The 16,293-nt window shown below is 41.3% G+C and overlaps 1 protein-coding gene across 1 annotated transcript; it reads right to left on the bottom strand.

Moving 5' to 3' along the window:
* Positions 1 to 1,099: 1,099 nt before the first annotated feature.
* On the bottom strand, positions 1,100 to 15,503 carry mipepa (mitochondrial intermediate peptidase a). Its single transcript, XM_019864856.1, has 19 exons — positions 14,979 to 15,503; positions 14,580 to 14,753; positions 14,405 to 14,493; positions 14,239 to 14,325; positions 13,178 to 13,241; positions 12,903 to 13,085; positions 11,984 to 12,140; positions 11,148 to 11,196; positions 10,826 to 10,886; positions 10,683 to 10,735; positions 10,055 to 10,208; positions 9,881 to 9,958; positions 9,600 to 9,807; positions 8,977 to 9,086; positions 8,788 to 8,862; positions 8,122 to 8,238; positions 5,728 to 5,849; positions 5,581 to 5,654; positions 1,100 to 1,329 (listed from the first exon to the last, which is right to left on the bottom strand). The coding sequence occupies exons 1-19, from the start codon at positions 15,123 to 15,125 to the stop codon at positions 1,229 to 1,231; spliced, it is 2,103 nt and encodes a 700-aa protein (XP_019720415.1). The 5' UTR covers positions 15,126 to 15,503; the 3' UTR covers positions 1,100 to 1,228.
* Between the last annotated feature and the right edge of the window lie 790 nt (positions 15,504 to 16,293).

Here is a 16,293-nt window from a genome sequence, read left to right as displayed (position 1 = left end):
GGTAGGAAGAACACTTCCTGCCGCCAATCCAAGAGCTGCTTTTTAAAAACAATAATGCTGTTTTTATTGGCACTCTTAGATATAGTTCTCAGTAAATTAAAATACATAATATACTCAGATGCAAAAGGATTTTTTTCTTTTTTTACTGTCAATTATAAAAGAGTGGTACAACTGCCTCACAATTCAGAGGTTGGGGTTTGAATCTGGGCTCTGGCCTTCCTATGGGGAGTTTGGGAGTTCACCCCAGCCTTGCATAGATTTTCTCCAGGTACTTTAGCTGAAACAATACAGAATACCTGTATTGACACACTTTTTTTTATATCCCCAAAATCTCGCTCAACCAACCAAAGTTAAAGTGAAGGGGCCTCAGGAAAAAAGTATGGATACCTGAAAAACCTAGTATGGTGCCGTTAAAGTATTTAGACTGTATTGCTTCCCACCACTGGTAATCAGAGCAGTCCGCCTGGTGGCTGCCGCCTTTCGTAACCGCTTTATGCCGCCTGCCTCCGGTTCAGAACCGTGCCAGGCTAAAGCTAGTGGTGACGGGGTGTCAACAGTTGCAGGAAGTAGCTGCAGCATCACCTCAGCTGCTAACAACCGCATGAAAGCGTTAATATGAACTACTTGTAAACCAAGCTCAGGCTCATGCCTGCGTATGGCTTTAGCATGACCTAGCACTGGGTGCTAATATTCGAGGACCGTTGCCAAAGGGATGGGGGTTTCATGGGGATTTCCAACTACAGCTGGTGAGGGGAACCAAATATGACCACAGCATTTGAGCTGGCCCTTCCCAAATATAGTGATTGTGTCTCAGTAGAGTCTAGAATAATAACCATTGTTGAATATACACAGGAAAGTATTTTTTTTTCTATAAGGAGCAGAAAAGGTGCTAGTTTGAAGATCTGTACTAAACTAGAATCATAAATATTTCTGTAAAGAAAACAGAGATTCTGGTCGAAGTAGAAATTATCCTCTCGTGGCTACGAGCAAGGAAAAGAAAAAAAAAGTCGAACTCACCCGTGACCCCAATTGGAAAAAGCGCTATGGAAAAAAAGTGGTTGGATATTCCATGAAACACATGAAAAAAGTAGTCAACATATAAAGTTCTTACTGTTTAATAATTTGCGATAGGTAAGAAGACCTTGCCTGTATCGTCACATTATTGTAGTACAAATACATTTTATTATGTTAGAAAACGTCTTTGTGCCCCCCCGCCAAAGAGCACCTTTCATGTCTCCGAGTCCATGATGAACGTCTCAAAGTTTGGTTGGAGCTCTGACACCAGCGCCTCCACAAAGTCTTCGATGGTGGGCCGCCTTTGAAGCATACCTGTGACACAAAAACAGGTCTGTGCTTTTGATGATGCTTAGGCCTGTAGTGCACATCACTGCTGTTAAGAAAAAGAAAAAAAAAAAAGCAACTCGGCCAACTTTGCCAATTGCCACACACTTTTATTTGAATGGATTCAAGGACTTTATGTTCACTAAGGGATTTACATCTTGTTTTCTAAGCCTTATAATTTGATGCGCACCAATATTCTACAGCTTGCGATGATAGTAACACAGTTTTCTTCTCATTCTTCAATGTTGTAACACAAACGCACACACAAACGCACTTCGGGCTGTGTGTATTTGGCTTATTCTCAACAGTCATCACAAAGAAGAAGAAGAAGAAGAAAAAAAAAGTGCTTTCCTCAAAAACACAAAAGTCCAAAGCAAACAGGTGAATTCAGACACGTGATCATCACGAGTTGACTATTATTATATAACCGAGTTAACATGAGCACGGAATGTGTTTTGTACATTTCTATGTGAGCTCATGCATGGAAGATTCATTTGCTCCCTTTGAAGTCACTTTGTTCCCCCCCACGGACCTGCCAATATCAATAGACGCTCTAACCCAACTCCCTGACTGAGTTTCCTGCGACAGAATACCTGATCTGAATTTGACAAAACATTTTGAAGGTACTGATCCAGTACTGTAATTTGTTGTCTAACAAGGATCCGAACGGCAAAATTCACAAGAGGTGAACAGATTCACCAATCAACTAAGACATTTCCAAGGATGTCCACCTCTACGTCTCTGTGACTCTTAAAGTGTCTCTGTAAGTCTGTTGCGACCAACACTGACACTGTCAACGTAAAGTGGCCACTTCCCGCTGACGGAATCCCATTTGAAGCCTTGCAATGGCACCAGAATCCTCTTCCAGTCCCCCAGCACAACATTATGTAGCTGGTGAATGTCAAGAGACCCTGTGCTCTTCCATTTTCCGTTTGAAGATGCCCCAGAGATGGCAGAGAAAACCTTGCTGGTACTAACCACCAAGATAAACTGTATGAGATCATGTTAACAGCCAAAATTGTGCCATTAAGTTAATTGTGAGGTAAATTTCATGACATCAATTCGAAACGTATGGACAAAAAAAGACAGCTTTTAAGACGAGCATGAAAGAACTTCTGATCAAGCTTTTGAAATGGATCTCAGACGAGGTGTTCAAGAACAAGCTCCTAGGAGAGAAATCTGTCTAAGCCCAGATCGCTGGAAGAGTTTGCGGGAGAATGCTAAGATAACCTCGAAGACACAACAACACTCAGCAGGATCTGATTGGATTGTTGAGGGGAAAGCAAAGGGGGGGAGAAGAAGCGACAAAACAAGAGAACAATCTCAATGTAAGAGAAACGTTGAGCAATATGGAGCCTTGAAGTAAAAATGGACCACACATAACCGGTCTCAACCCTATGCACGTACACAAAATATTTCGAATTGCGTCACAGAGCTGCAATTCTCAAAATTCCTCTCACTGCTGAGAAAAGCTGCTCCTGCTCATTGCGAACTGAGGATGTTTGTAAATGATGACGCTCCATTTCAGTTTTACGAGCACGCGCACTGGATGGCTTGTTTATTTACTTAAAAGGGTGGTGGGAGATGTGTATCGAATCCAGTGACGACCTACGTGACCGCCTAACAGCCCTGAGCCCGTCATAACGAGCGCCCCGGGGACGAAAAATTTGAAGAGCCACTTGGAAATTGCTTTGAAATATCTTAAGATACTGGCAAAAAACGGTTTGGCCACTGGGAGGAAAAAAATATATAACTGTACGCCGCAAAGTCATAACAATATTCCACAAACTTTCTTGCATATCAGCTATCAGTCCAATAAACAAAGCAATACATTGGGATCAAAACACCATCAAATAGTGGCCAATTCCGTTGGAGAGAGGTCATAAAGTTATGTGTCACAGTCTAAAAAGCCCAGCAAATGCTCACTGACTTCCTACAAATAAACATGGCTTCTTATTTCACCCGTTTACTGCTGTACATACGAAAATCGTGTCCAGCCAATCCGAATGCTTTGCTGTACCTGGCAGTGGATCACAGTCCTCTCGGCTTGGCCATGTTCATTTAAAATGAGTGCGAACCTCAGCATGCAGTAACTTGAGCTACGGCATCAACGCCTCTGCAGTTTTTATGTACTGCATTATGAACAGAATGAAGAGACAAAGCGGGAGAGCAGAGTTCAATTCAGCACATTTCAACATTTCTGGCTGCCTCGAGTAGATGTTTGAGCTGCCTGCTTGTAACTATTTGAAACATGTCAAGATGCAAGAGATTACATCTTTGTCCAACCCGCAGGCAAATGATGGGCTCGCAGACTCAGTAATTACAACTTTCAAATTTGATGACATTTCTTAAAACCAGACTTGGGAAGAGGCTCGGGAAGAGAAGCATTTCTACCGTATACTGTATCTCGGCTATGGGGTGTTATGGTGGCAAGACGGAAGCCTTGAATTAAGTTGTAGAGGTTAAAGGTCATATTTATGGTGACATTTTTTCTTGAAATGATTGATTCAAGTCTCGTTATTTTGCATCACAAAAAGACAACAGTGTGTTAATATTCTCTTTTACTCATGAGATCAAGTTCACCAACTTTCTGAACTCTCTCGTCAAGGCTATGGGAACGGTTCAAGGCCATAAAGGCGCTCTCTTTGACCACAGAAAAAAAAGGTCAGTTGAGCCGCTCCGTCACCTCTTTTCTTCCTCTTCACGCCCTACCCACTCTGACTCCGTGTCTCTTTGCAGGTTTAAATTTCAATAATGTCTCTGGTAGAAAACAGCCGACAGCATGAACGACAGAGAACTGTGCAGTCCTTTGATGGGCCGGGCCTCTTCCACGGTATGCCCTCTCTGCTGCTTTGCTTAAGGGAAAGTCACACACCTCAATTTACAAGGGCCTTTGTTTGAAAGGATTATGTGGATCTGGATTGTGTATCCTTCCTCCAGTCTCCAATGACCTTCGTAATTGTCTCAAAAAGTTACTTTGACACTCCACCATTTAAGGAAAGGAAGAAAAAAACTCCCTTCCTGACACTGGAAATGAACCACTCTAATCTTACTGTGAACAACAAAATATTTCAATCCAAAAGGTGATAAATGATGGTGATGTTTCTGGTTTACAGAATGAAAGAGCAGCAACTGAATCGATGCTACCAATTTCTTACGACAGACATTGAATCGCCAAAGAAAGATAACGACAGGGTTTGATGAGATTTTGATAAGACTTCCCTGGAGGATCAGGACCTGCAATCACCTCCCACCCAAAAATGGGGGTTTGGAAGAACAGCAGCTCAACAGCAGCGCTAGTAACAACAATCGGATATGAGGGGTTGGCTGCTATCTCAGAGGACAGGAGCTTGTCCGGTTGCAGCTGGAAGTGGGGCACAGTGTTGGAGGAGGGAGGTGAAGCGCCTTGGGGAAAGGATTGAAGTAACACTCCCAAGTTTCTGCTGATGTTTTTGTTCTTAACTCACTACAGTACTCGCCTTCTCCTATGGAGGCTTGTCCAGGCACGCCACAGCCACAGGATGTGAGAAATGAGCCATTTACACTGACATGGGGGGGAACGGGGGGGAACACCCTCCCCCCTCCCCACCCAAAGTGTTGGAATATGTATGCCCGGTCAGTAGTTGGCGATGGCTGTTTATACAAAAACAAGTTTGGAAATGTCGAGTGGCTGTGGCTCGGTGCTAATCAGTTTTTTTAACATCCCACACTGACATGTCAAAATGCCGCAGGTGTGTCATTGTATAGCTGCATATTTATGACATAAACAAATTGACTGCTGCTCCCCCCCAAAAAAAGTGGTTAAATTACTGTAGTGAGAAGCACTGGATTTACCAGCCATAATTAGTTGACGGTTGTCAAAGGCAGTAGTGATTCAGTATCATTTAAGTGCCATTTATCATCATCCATTGTGAACTGACAACTCTTCTATATACTAAAACAGCTATTTTAAGCTGCAAAAGACAGCTCAGCGTGCCAAATCATACAGCATCTGTAAATGTCAAATGACAGTCGTGCTGCTTCAGATACCTATACATCTGAAGGCTTTGAAAAGAGAGAAAAGACCCATGGAAAGGGTGGATGCCTGAAGTCTATTGCCTTATCAGTTTCGGAAATACTTTAAGGAAAGGGAGCGCTACAAGGGTCATCAGATGCAGCGATTCAAAGAGGAAACCGCTGTATCCATGTTCACTTGGGCAGGTGGTCACCGTGATTTATCTGAGACCGAGTTTGTGTTACCTTCCACCATCAACATGGGCTCCTTGGCTCCTCCATGGGTTAACATCTCTCGACGATAACGCTCACCCATGTCCCTGACAGACACATGCGAGAGGTGACGAAGCATGAGTTATCGCTCAAGTGGTGTTTTGATGCAAAACCTGTCACCTGTTTAAAGGGTCTTGAATGAAGCACTGCTTCCACACCATGGAGGCCACAGCTCTTGACATGAGGTAAGAATAGTATTTGGCTCCATAACCGATGAGATGGCTAAATCTTAGCTGCCATGCCTGTGAGGAGACATAACATTGAAGTCAAAGGACATTTTCATCGGATGTCAAGCAAATACACGAAGGGTACCATGGGGATCGAGTCAAAGTGAAGATGTCATTCTCATCTTTTGCAACTGTTTCCACTGTCTTTATTGCCATCATTATATTGCTCAATTTTCCCCCTCTGACAAAACATCAAAACACAAGCAGGGAGCTCCCATTTCAAAGGACAAAACATGGAAATTCCAAAACAGTAAATGGGTTCCTCTTGTCTATTCTTTCTGCAGTTGCCCTGGGGTCCTTCGCTACGACTTTGAAGATATTCTCATATGGTCTCAACTAACTGCCGGACTTAGTGAGGAATTCAGGAAGTTGGTAAAGACGGCAGTTCCCAGAGAAGAAAAAAAAAGGCTACAGATCTCATATTAATCAAAATTTATGCACCTATAGTTGTTTCAAAGACATTTTAATTCCAGCTGATCTTCCCTCTCCTCACACAGCCAGGAACTGATAGCGCCACTCTGTAAACGACACACACACTAGCCAGAATATTTAGAATCTGTCTCCCTATAACCCATTAGCCACTCAAATGTTTACTTGACAGAGGATACCATTCCTGTGTGTATCTATGAAGACGAGTGGATTTAAGTTTCAAAGACACAAATGTTATTGGAGGTTCCAAAATCTGCTTTCACTCTCTGCGTTCTCAACCGGTAGTCAATTTGCATGGGGAGTGGTGGAGAAAACAAATGTGTTGCTTTTTTTCTCTCAAGACCTCAGTGCCCCCCCCCCCCTCTCTACACATCTCTAAAAAGCGGATATGTATGAAATGTGTCTGCAGTATGAACACTAATTTATATACATCCGACCTTTACGTCTTCAAAAGCCAAATATGCACTCTGGGGGCGGGAGAGAGTGGAGGGAGTCTATTGACAATTGTCAACAGACTGCCCTCTATTCCAGGTTTTTATAATAAATCAAAGCCGTGGTATGCATTTTATTATCGCTTTGTTAGTATGCACCCAAAACTATGTAGATAGTGGCCCACCATTTTACCCATCTGTAAACCCCACTCCATGAGAGTGAGGCACAGTGATCGCGCAGAGCTGCTCAAACTAGGAAATCTATCCTTTTGTGGATCGCTGAGGTAAATGTCTGCTACAGCTTTCAGTGAAAGTTGAAATGAGGGAAACATATTACTATAAAACCTAACCATGTGGAGCATCTGAAAAAGAAGCGAGCCATGAGTGGATGTGCGGGGGAAGAAATACTGAAATGTGGGCATGGATACAACAGGACTGTAATCTCTTTACATGATGCACATAATTCTATTTTAGACCAAGTGCTCAATGAAGGCCATTCCTTGTCTCCACTATGACTTTGTTTTCGATTCCCTTCTCCCTTGTCTCTTCTCCTTGCCCACAACAGTAAACCTGGGGGGGGTTTAGCTTTTTTTCCAGGAACAAGATGAACGGTTTCAAATGTTTCCTTCATATAAAGAAGATCTGCTTTGTGGTTTTACTAGATCTTAAAAAAAAAAAAAAAAGTTTCATCTTCTAAACGGTGTGCGACATCAAAAGACAGACAATGACACCGCAGTACAGATTATTGGACGACAATGCAGTGGAAATACAGTGATTTGACAAAAGTACAGTATTGGGATACCTTAGCAATGGACTACTGTATATGCACGTCAGAACATTAAGCATTTCTAGGGCAAAGGTGCAGCGTGTTATGCCGCTTAGCTAGTTTCAAGCTACTGGGACGCCCTCTGGAGGAAAAATAACCTCATTCTTTAAATATGTGTTCTGTGTGGGCTTGTGTAACAGGTATATTTCATACATTTTATCCTCATCCCGCAGTTAGTAGTACTGTATATGCTTGTCTTTGTTATTGGCTATCTTTGATGTTTTTCATAACCTAAATTTTGCTGTGTCTGCACCACAGAACATGTCAATGAAGGATTTTTTATTGTATGTTAAAAAAGAAAGTATTTATTTCAGGAGACAGTGAGTATTGCTATCAATGTTATCGCAATGTGTTAGACGAGTTTGCCTGCCGTTGTGCCCCAAATGTGGAAATGGTGCATGCATAGAGTCCATTGCACCTACATGATGTCTCTTTCATCAAATTATTCTGTAGGGTTGTCCAGGATATTTAGGTAAGAGGAAAAAATAAAATTTAGGTTGAACTAAGGGATATAGCCCTCCTGAATTAATTGATTAATTAATCAAATAATTAGAACACTTAAAAGTTGCACCAAATAAAGCAATGACAAGTATAAACGTACTGTATTGGGTGTGTAAGGCAAGCCATAGAACTTCTGCTGCATCTCCTGCAGGATTTCGGTGGTGGAATGATTTTGGGGTTTACCATGGTAAATCTGGTCCAGTGCAGCATAGAAAATCTGCCCAGGGACAACAGAGAACATCATTGATTGTACATGCTTGACATTAAAACTAGAAAAAAAAATCTTCATGTATTATGAATTACAGAAGATTGTTAACAATCTCACAATGCAGTGTGCAACAGATGAAATCAGATGATACGTTAAAAAGACAAGTTTGTAAGGCCAGGTACACACACAAGGTGGGTAGGTAGGCAGCCGATTGGTAATGTTGTATCTTGTGTAAATGTGGGTTTCTTTGATGGCACATACTGATGATCAGACATGAGTCTGATCATTTTCATGTTTGCGGAGACACGTGTGATCATGAGAAAGCTCTTCATCACAGGACTCGATTCTTGACCGGTGGTGGAAGCGAATCATAATGTGTGTGGTGAGCACTGTATACAATATGACCAAAACTGTTCAATGCCTGATTTTTTAAAAAATCTTTATGTGTGGGGTCTGCCAGAGATTAAAAAAAAACAAACTTCTTTTCAGATTTGAAAAATCCTTATGTGGGTGCCTGACTTGAGGTGGCTTTGCCTGGATTTGTGTATTTGGTGGTACCTGCAGCTGAGTGTCTGCTGCACCGCACACCTTCTTGGACTCACACAGACGAGTCACCATACTCTCAGGCAGAGGCTAAAGAGACATTGAAACACCGCTCATCATTTCTTGACTGCCTACAGTACGTCTCCATATATTTTTTTAAACACTTTTGAGATCTTGCTCTTAGTCTATAGGTTTGGAGTGTACCTGTCCAGTTTCATAATGACGTGCAAACTGGCTGACGACTCGATAGTCGGCGGCAAAGTACTCCATGAGGATGGAGGGGACTTCTGCGAAATCCGTTGCACATCTAGTCCCTGGAGGATCGAAAACAGAGTTTCAGTGTGAGTGTGTGTGTCTGTAGTGATGGTGGTGGTGGTGGTTGGGTAACTGGCTCCGGAGGAACTCGAGTTCCCTAACCGTCATCTATCACGACGTGGTAGTAGAAGTAATAGTAGCAGTAACAGTAGACTCGCACATACTCTCAGCTCAGCACTTGCGGATTCACCCATTCATTTTTAAAAAATATTTTTGGTTTTGTGTTTTCTCATGGAAAACGCATATTGAGTATTCTTGTTGTATTCTTCCACTGCATTGCAATTTATGCTATTCATGGGCCAATCTGGTTCCTATCGGTGTACAGTTGTACACTGTAATGAGCAATACAATTACCGGTACCGTAAAACACGTTCTGAAACCTCTTTGTGTTAGTCCAACCTTTTTAAATGAATAATCTTCCCTCTAGCTTTTGGATTTCATCTGATTATGAAGGGTTTTCTAATGCACATACTGTAAAAATAAGGCTTTAACATTGTACCTGTTGAGCTCACCTGTAACATGTTGGTAACGAGTGCGTCCCAGCATTGAATGCATGGCGTGGCCCATTTCATGGAAGAGGTTCTCCATCATGCCAGGGGATAACAGGGTGGGGGCATTTCTGGTGGGGTGGGGCAGGCTCAGCATCAGAACCACAACAGGCAGCTGGTACTGCTCTGTTTCCTGGCACCAGCGACCACCCCGGATTGTGAAGTGACAGTCCTAGGTGGGGGAGGAAGAATGAGGGCAACCACGCTTCTTGTTTTGTAATCTTTGAGTGCATGTGTATGCCCACCTGATGAGGTTTGTCTCGCCGGTGGAAAAAGTCACAATAGATATATCCAAGTAATCCTTCTGTTTCATGAACCACAGCCTGGAAACGCACACAAACCCGTGGAAAAAAATCAAACTTGGAGTTTATTCAAACATCAGGCAACAACATGTCATTAGCACATAGACAAGAGCATACCAATTTGCGCACATCATCACTCCACACCTCTCCAGCGCTGGGGTGTTCAGACATGAGGGAGACACCGAAGAGCTGAGAGAAGAGAATGTTCAAACCTTCCATGCAGGCCCCCAGAGAAAAGTAGGGGCTGTACAGACTGGGCTCGATGTTGAACCTGAACCGTGACCAAAAACAAAAGAGAAGCAAAACACAGATGTAAGATTGATTGATTGAAATGTTATTGTCCTTGCACGTGGACAGGTGTACAGAGCAACAAAATTCACTTCAACAATCACAACCTGTCCAAACAGAACGGAAAGGCTGGCGAGTCGCTCGAGACAGCGCCCAGAGTTTAATGTCATGTTATGATGTCTCGTTGAGTTCACTTTATCCATTAGAACCAAATTTGAAAAGAATCTCATGAATAAATGCCTTTCAGTGCCAATTGAAACAGAGGAGTATTCATTTGGTAAACAGCACAAACTAAAATACAGCTTTTCTTGTATTAAAGGTACCTAATGAAGTGAGTAACTGAGTGAAAATAGAAAGGTTGCAACTCAAGGTGATATGTCAGAAAACTCCCAAGCTCCTTGCCAATGTATATTGAAAATGCAGTGAATTCCAATTAAAAAAAAAAACATTTCCTAACCTTTCAGCACGCAAGACGCCACTGAGGAAGGGGTGATCCCACGGCATGAGCTCCTGTGTCAACCCAACAACATTGTGAGTTCTCGGGGAAGACAAATGTTTTCACATGGAATACAGCTGTAACGGGAACAGAATGTCACCCACAGAATGCCGAGGGTTGAGTTTTTTCTTCATGTCACTCATCATCCTAAAGTCATTTGCGGTTCTGTGACATTGGGAGGAAGAGACCAAATAAAAGTCAGAAACCTAATGACTAAAGGCTGTCTGTGACTTCAGTCAGATTGGGTAGGAAAACAGGATACACCTGGGTGAAAGTGGGCAATTCATAACTAATAAATGAATAGCAAATATGGCTGGCAATTAGAGACAGATTTTCGGTTCCTATTCTCCGCGAATAGTGGGGGTTCACTGTATATTATATACAAGTATGATAAATGCTTCAATAGTGTCTTTCTTTTAACTGTACCTGTCTGACAGCTTGTCTGTTAACAACTGAAGAAACCTCATCACTGTTTCTGCAATATAAAAAACATACATGCAGCACACAAAACAAATCACACAATCATCATACACATGTAAATTTCCCCAGTGTGGGACAAATAAAGGATATCTTATCTTATAACAAAAACCCAAAATACGTGTGGAGCTTGTATGTGTGAAGACACTTACAAATAATAACCAGACTAAGTTTTTTTCCCCTCTTTACTAGGAGCACAGTGGCCCCTACTCTAAAATTTCAGGGGCACACGTAGAAAATTCTGAAGTTTATTAAAAATTGAATTGCATTGTCTCAAACTTCAGGTGGAAAATGTCACCATTTAGGAGCAGTCTGAAGTCCTGCTCAACCCAGTTTCTGGAAAATTATTGCCATACTCTACTCATGAAAAATTCTGGGTCAAATTGACTCAAAGATTACATGGCTTTTGCGTGGCGCTAACCAGTAAAATCGGAGTAAACACAGAGCGTCAAATTCACAAAACGTGCAGATGGTGAAATGTGTAACTAACTGTGATGCCTAGAAGAATTCTTCTCTGTGCGTTGAAGCTATTTGCGGGTGCTTATATGAGGGGAGTGGAAAACTGCCCACCTCTATGCAAATGAACATCATTGCTCAACGTCTAATTCTAACACCAGTGCTAATAGCCAGACGCAGTATTGGGGGCACAGACAACATCTACAGAAAGCTGGTGTACAATTGGCGTTACTCAGTAGGAGGGGCGCATTGCCTCAGACTATTCCTACAAGCATAAAACCACGGTATTCATCTTAAATCCTACCAACAGTACTGGCATATGACTGAACCTGGGGTTGCTGCCATCGTTCCCTTCAAGGCTCTGTGGGCATAGGACTCGTATCCCACCAGTGTGGCCAACTTGTATCTGCATCTCAGAAGCTCTTCCAGACACTCCATCAGATCCGTATTTGGATAGAGGTAAATCCTGTAGGCGATTTCTCGTAGCTACAAAAGACACATTATTAAGACAGGTCTCAACACACACCAATGATTTTGCCAATATTAATATCGAGAAATAAATTCAACACCCAAAAAAGGAACTAACCACTGTATATAGGAAAACGTTATTACAGTTCATTGATTTGAAATCATTAATCCCAGAAACACATTCAAAGCCAAATTAAAAACTACCGGTAATCACACACGTGAGATAGTATACTGTGGTCTTGAACGGTGCATAACAGCTGGTTCAAACTGGTGACATATTTCCCCTTGACTATTCTGGTTAAATTATGCATTGTTACAACTTCAGCGATTCTCGACATTCCACTGCATTTATCTGCATTGCTCAATTGTCATGCTTACCCTCTCTAATACGTTTTCAAGTTGTCTAATTGTTTACATTGTCTTCATTGTTATGACAACATTCAACAAAGTGCCTGTCACAACAAGGGGCTCAAAGGTTTGGGGGGGACTGAAAACCAAAACATGAGAAAAAACGCTTTTCACTTGATATCTTGTGTAATTTGTATAAGAAAATCAATCTAAGTGCTTAGTGCTGCAGGAGTTTGCATGAATGGTTCGCACATATTAAAGTTCCAAAATATTTTATGATTACAATCAAATATGCCCAGTGTGGAAAAGAAAAATAACATGGAAAAACATACTCATTCCCCACAAGGCCTCAAGGCACTTCTTGAATGAGTTATGAGTCAAAGACGCCGCCTACTGACCAATGAGTGTAATGTTCTAGTTAGGGTTACACACCAAATCGTCCGGAGAGTCGGCGTGTAATCCTCCAACCTCCACAAAACTTCCCGTGCTTGCAAAGTGCAAGTGGAGATGTTCGGGAATGGCAGACCTGGCAATTCTGTTGGGCATGTGAGAGCCAACCAGGAATTCATTGTTTAAATCCAAGAGCTTCACATGGAGAGCAACTGCCTCTTTCCGCTGTAATGCGAAACGAAAACGAAGAGAAATGTCTGTCATTTCTGTCTGGTTGACAGAGGGGATGATGTCTCCACATGCAACAAGTCTCTCACCAGTTTCTCATCGAGATGAATCCCGCTGATTTCAAAGTCAAACAAGAATAACTCTGCGACTTTCCTGCAAAGACAGGAAAGGAATATATGATTATTTTTGAAATATGTAAAATTACACTTGGACATGCACCAATGGCACAATCAAAGAAGAGATAACAAATGCTTCAAACACTGGTCAACGCCCATTTTGGTACATAAGGTATTTTGAGGTTGCTGAATCAGAAAAGGAATTGGCTCTAGTTTTAGATATTCTATATTTTAGTTTTTTTGTGCTAATAATATGCAAGCTATGACTTTGGTATCTCAAGGTACGACATTGATATTCTTTCAGCATTCTTTCATTTTTGAATGTGACATGCAAATCATCTTTCATATGAAAATCAAGGAAAATTTCAGAAAAGTAGCCACTATTAGCAGTAAAAAATGCTAATCAGGTGACATCAAAGCACAGACACTATTTTTGCTAACAAAACACGTCAAAGTACATTTTGTACTCTGTCAAAGTACATTACTTATCAATCAATTAATAGTGTGTGTGTATATATCCTTATCATATATAATTTTTTTCCGATATAATGTGCAGCCCAATCAGAAACCAATAAAATATCTTTGGCACTCTGAATATAAATACCGGTAAATATATATACTGGTATATTTTTTAATGGCTGGTGTAATTGACCGTAATGTATACAGTCTTGGTACAATGAAACCTCTAACATTGAACTCAGTAAGTTGTTTTCCCCATAAGAAGTAATGGAAATCTGTGCCAAGGACAGATTTTCAGCATCAAACAACTTTTATTAACCATCATTATATGTTTTAAGCCAAAATGAAACATTCCAAACGACGTACAAATTTTAAATACCCTTTGATGTGGATAATTTAAGGACTAAGTGTTGCAAAAAGCCAAAGAAAAAGTGAAAAAAACACCACTGTTAACCCTTTGATACTCGCTGAAATAAAGGCTTGTGTGACTTTAGCAGCATGTTGGGTTTTTTTTTCCTATTCTGAATTGTTCAACTTCAAGGAGCAAATGACTGAAGAGGTATTGAGAGGTGCACCTTGTATCTGGGTCCAGCTGAGCCACAAGTTCTGGCCTGTCAAGCAAACTCTTCAAAGTGTTGCATAGCTCCACATTGGTGTTCAACCTGAAACAAAGTAAGAATGATTTCCTAATCAGATTACAGGCTAGTCTTGATGGAATCCGACTGTGTGTTACTCTTTTACTTCTCCACAACTGTGCCAATCTCAATGCAGGTCTTCTCTGCAGCCTCGCGGTACACTGGATCAGGATGTGCTACTTTAACAAAATCCGCCTAGAAATGGAGCGACATTTTTTGTTCAGATTTTATTTTATTTTAAGGTCATAGCACCCCAGTCTAGAACTTGGTGATGAACTTACCAAGTCCGCCACTTTACAAAGACCATCAGAGAGCTGGTCAAAAGCTGTGACGGTCTCGACGCCTGGAGCAGTAGAACATACTTTTTCGACCAACAGCTGTGTGTTCTTTAGAGCTCTATGTGTGGCCAACTGGAATCCAGCAGGAGAATTCAGCTCTGGCATGCCAAACAAACCCTACAATCAAACATTACCAACATATAAAGTTATGTTTCAATCACTTGAACATGATCATATTAAAACTGTAACCCATTGCTACTTTTCCACCTCAGAGTTATTTCTAAACTTCCAGTCATCCAGATTTTGTCATTCTGAACTACATGACTTCAGGTGTGCTGTCCTTGCACTGGCTCCCTGTTCATTTTTTGATGCAATTAAAAATAAAAATACAGTCGTACTCACCACATTTTTCTCAAACACTTCCAGTCTCTTGTGGGGTTTGGCATTGAAAGCTGCCCCAACAGGTGACCATGTTGTGACATTCTTGTGAAAAGACGTCCACAGACCTCTATACCTCAAACAGTAAAGCAAACTTTTACTCGGCGACATGTTGGTCTGCCCTGTTGTTGAACCGCCGTCCGTTACAAGAGCTTCTTGTGCCGACTGAGACTGACAGAGGACATGCTAACCCTAGGTTCGGTACTAGCCTGAGCCTAAAAGGTGAGACCAATTTTTCAAAATCGTAAACAATATGGAAAATACAAATCAACACACTCTAAAATGTCGTTGGCAAGCCGATATGTTACTGGTAGAGACATCAACACACAACACAGATGACATGCCGGTTTCCTGCTGCACATTTGACGCAATGTGTTGCAGCACGCATTTCTATGAAAAACGTAACATAAGGATGGATTAAAATTCACGTATTAATATATGATGTGTCCTACAATGTTCAATCCCGGCAATTTTACGTTTTTGTAGAGTTGAGATGAGAGTAGAATGTGTCGAAAGTGTGTATTGAGAAAACACGATGTCGTCATATATATGCGACGATTTATTTATTTTTATTCAAATAGACAGTTACTGTAATACACAATAAAAAGAAATGGGAGCCAATGGGTTGAAAAAAAATAAGAGAAAATAAATGTAACCACTTTCTTAGTTTTTTCTTTATTAAAAAAAGCCAGAAACCAAACATTACTCCATGAGAATTTAAAAAAAAAAAGAAAAACTTCCAGACATCTGTCTTCAAGCTGGTTGGTGTTTGGCGCTGATCTCAGCCTTCGCGCAACGTGAGAAATCACATTGGGGAAAAAGAGGAATTAAAAGGATCGATTTATAGTTTTATGATATCGGGCTTTGAAGGAAAATCGATTCGATATACAGTATCGTATTTTTAAACCCAACCCCAATTGAGACATTCGCCCAATGACGAGCAGCTGCAATCGCAGCAAAAGGTGGCTTTACAAAGTAAAGGGGAAAAGGGGACTAGTTTTCAACGCCCCACGTTTCAGTGTCTAAAAAAAGAAAAAAAAGTTTCAATTATCGTTCCGTCTCACACTTGTGTCCCACGTGGTGTTGATTCTTCACAAAAAAAATCCAGCTTTATCTTTATCAAAAGGACAAAAACTTCATTGGGGGGTGGGTGTAATACCTCCACAAAGCACGTATTGCTCAAATTGTTAGTTTCCACGTATTATCAACGACTGTATATGTGGGTACAAGGTGAACATGATATCTGCATTACTGATAATAAATCATGGATTATATGCCA

This window comes from Hippocampus comes, unplaced genomic scaffold (assembly GCF_001891065.2).
Source record: "Hippocampus comes isolate QL1 unplaced genomic scaffold, H_comes_QL1_v1.1 scaffold276, whole genome shotgun sequence".
In the NCBI taxonomy this organism is placed as follows: domain Eukaryota; kingdom Metazoa; phylum Chordata; class Actinopteri; order Syngnathiformes; family Syngnathidae; genus Hippocampus; species Hippocampus comes.
Note: the sequence above shows the minus strand (reverse complement) of the source record. Positions and strands in the feature narration are given on the sequence as shown.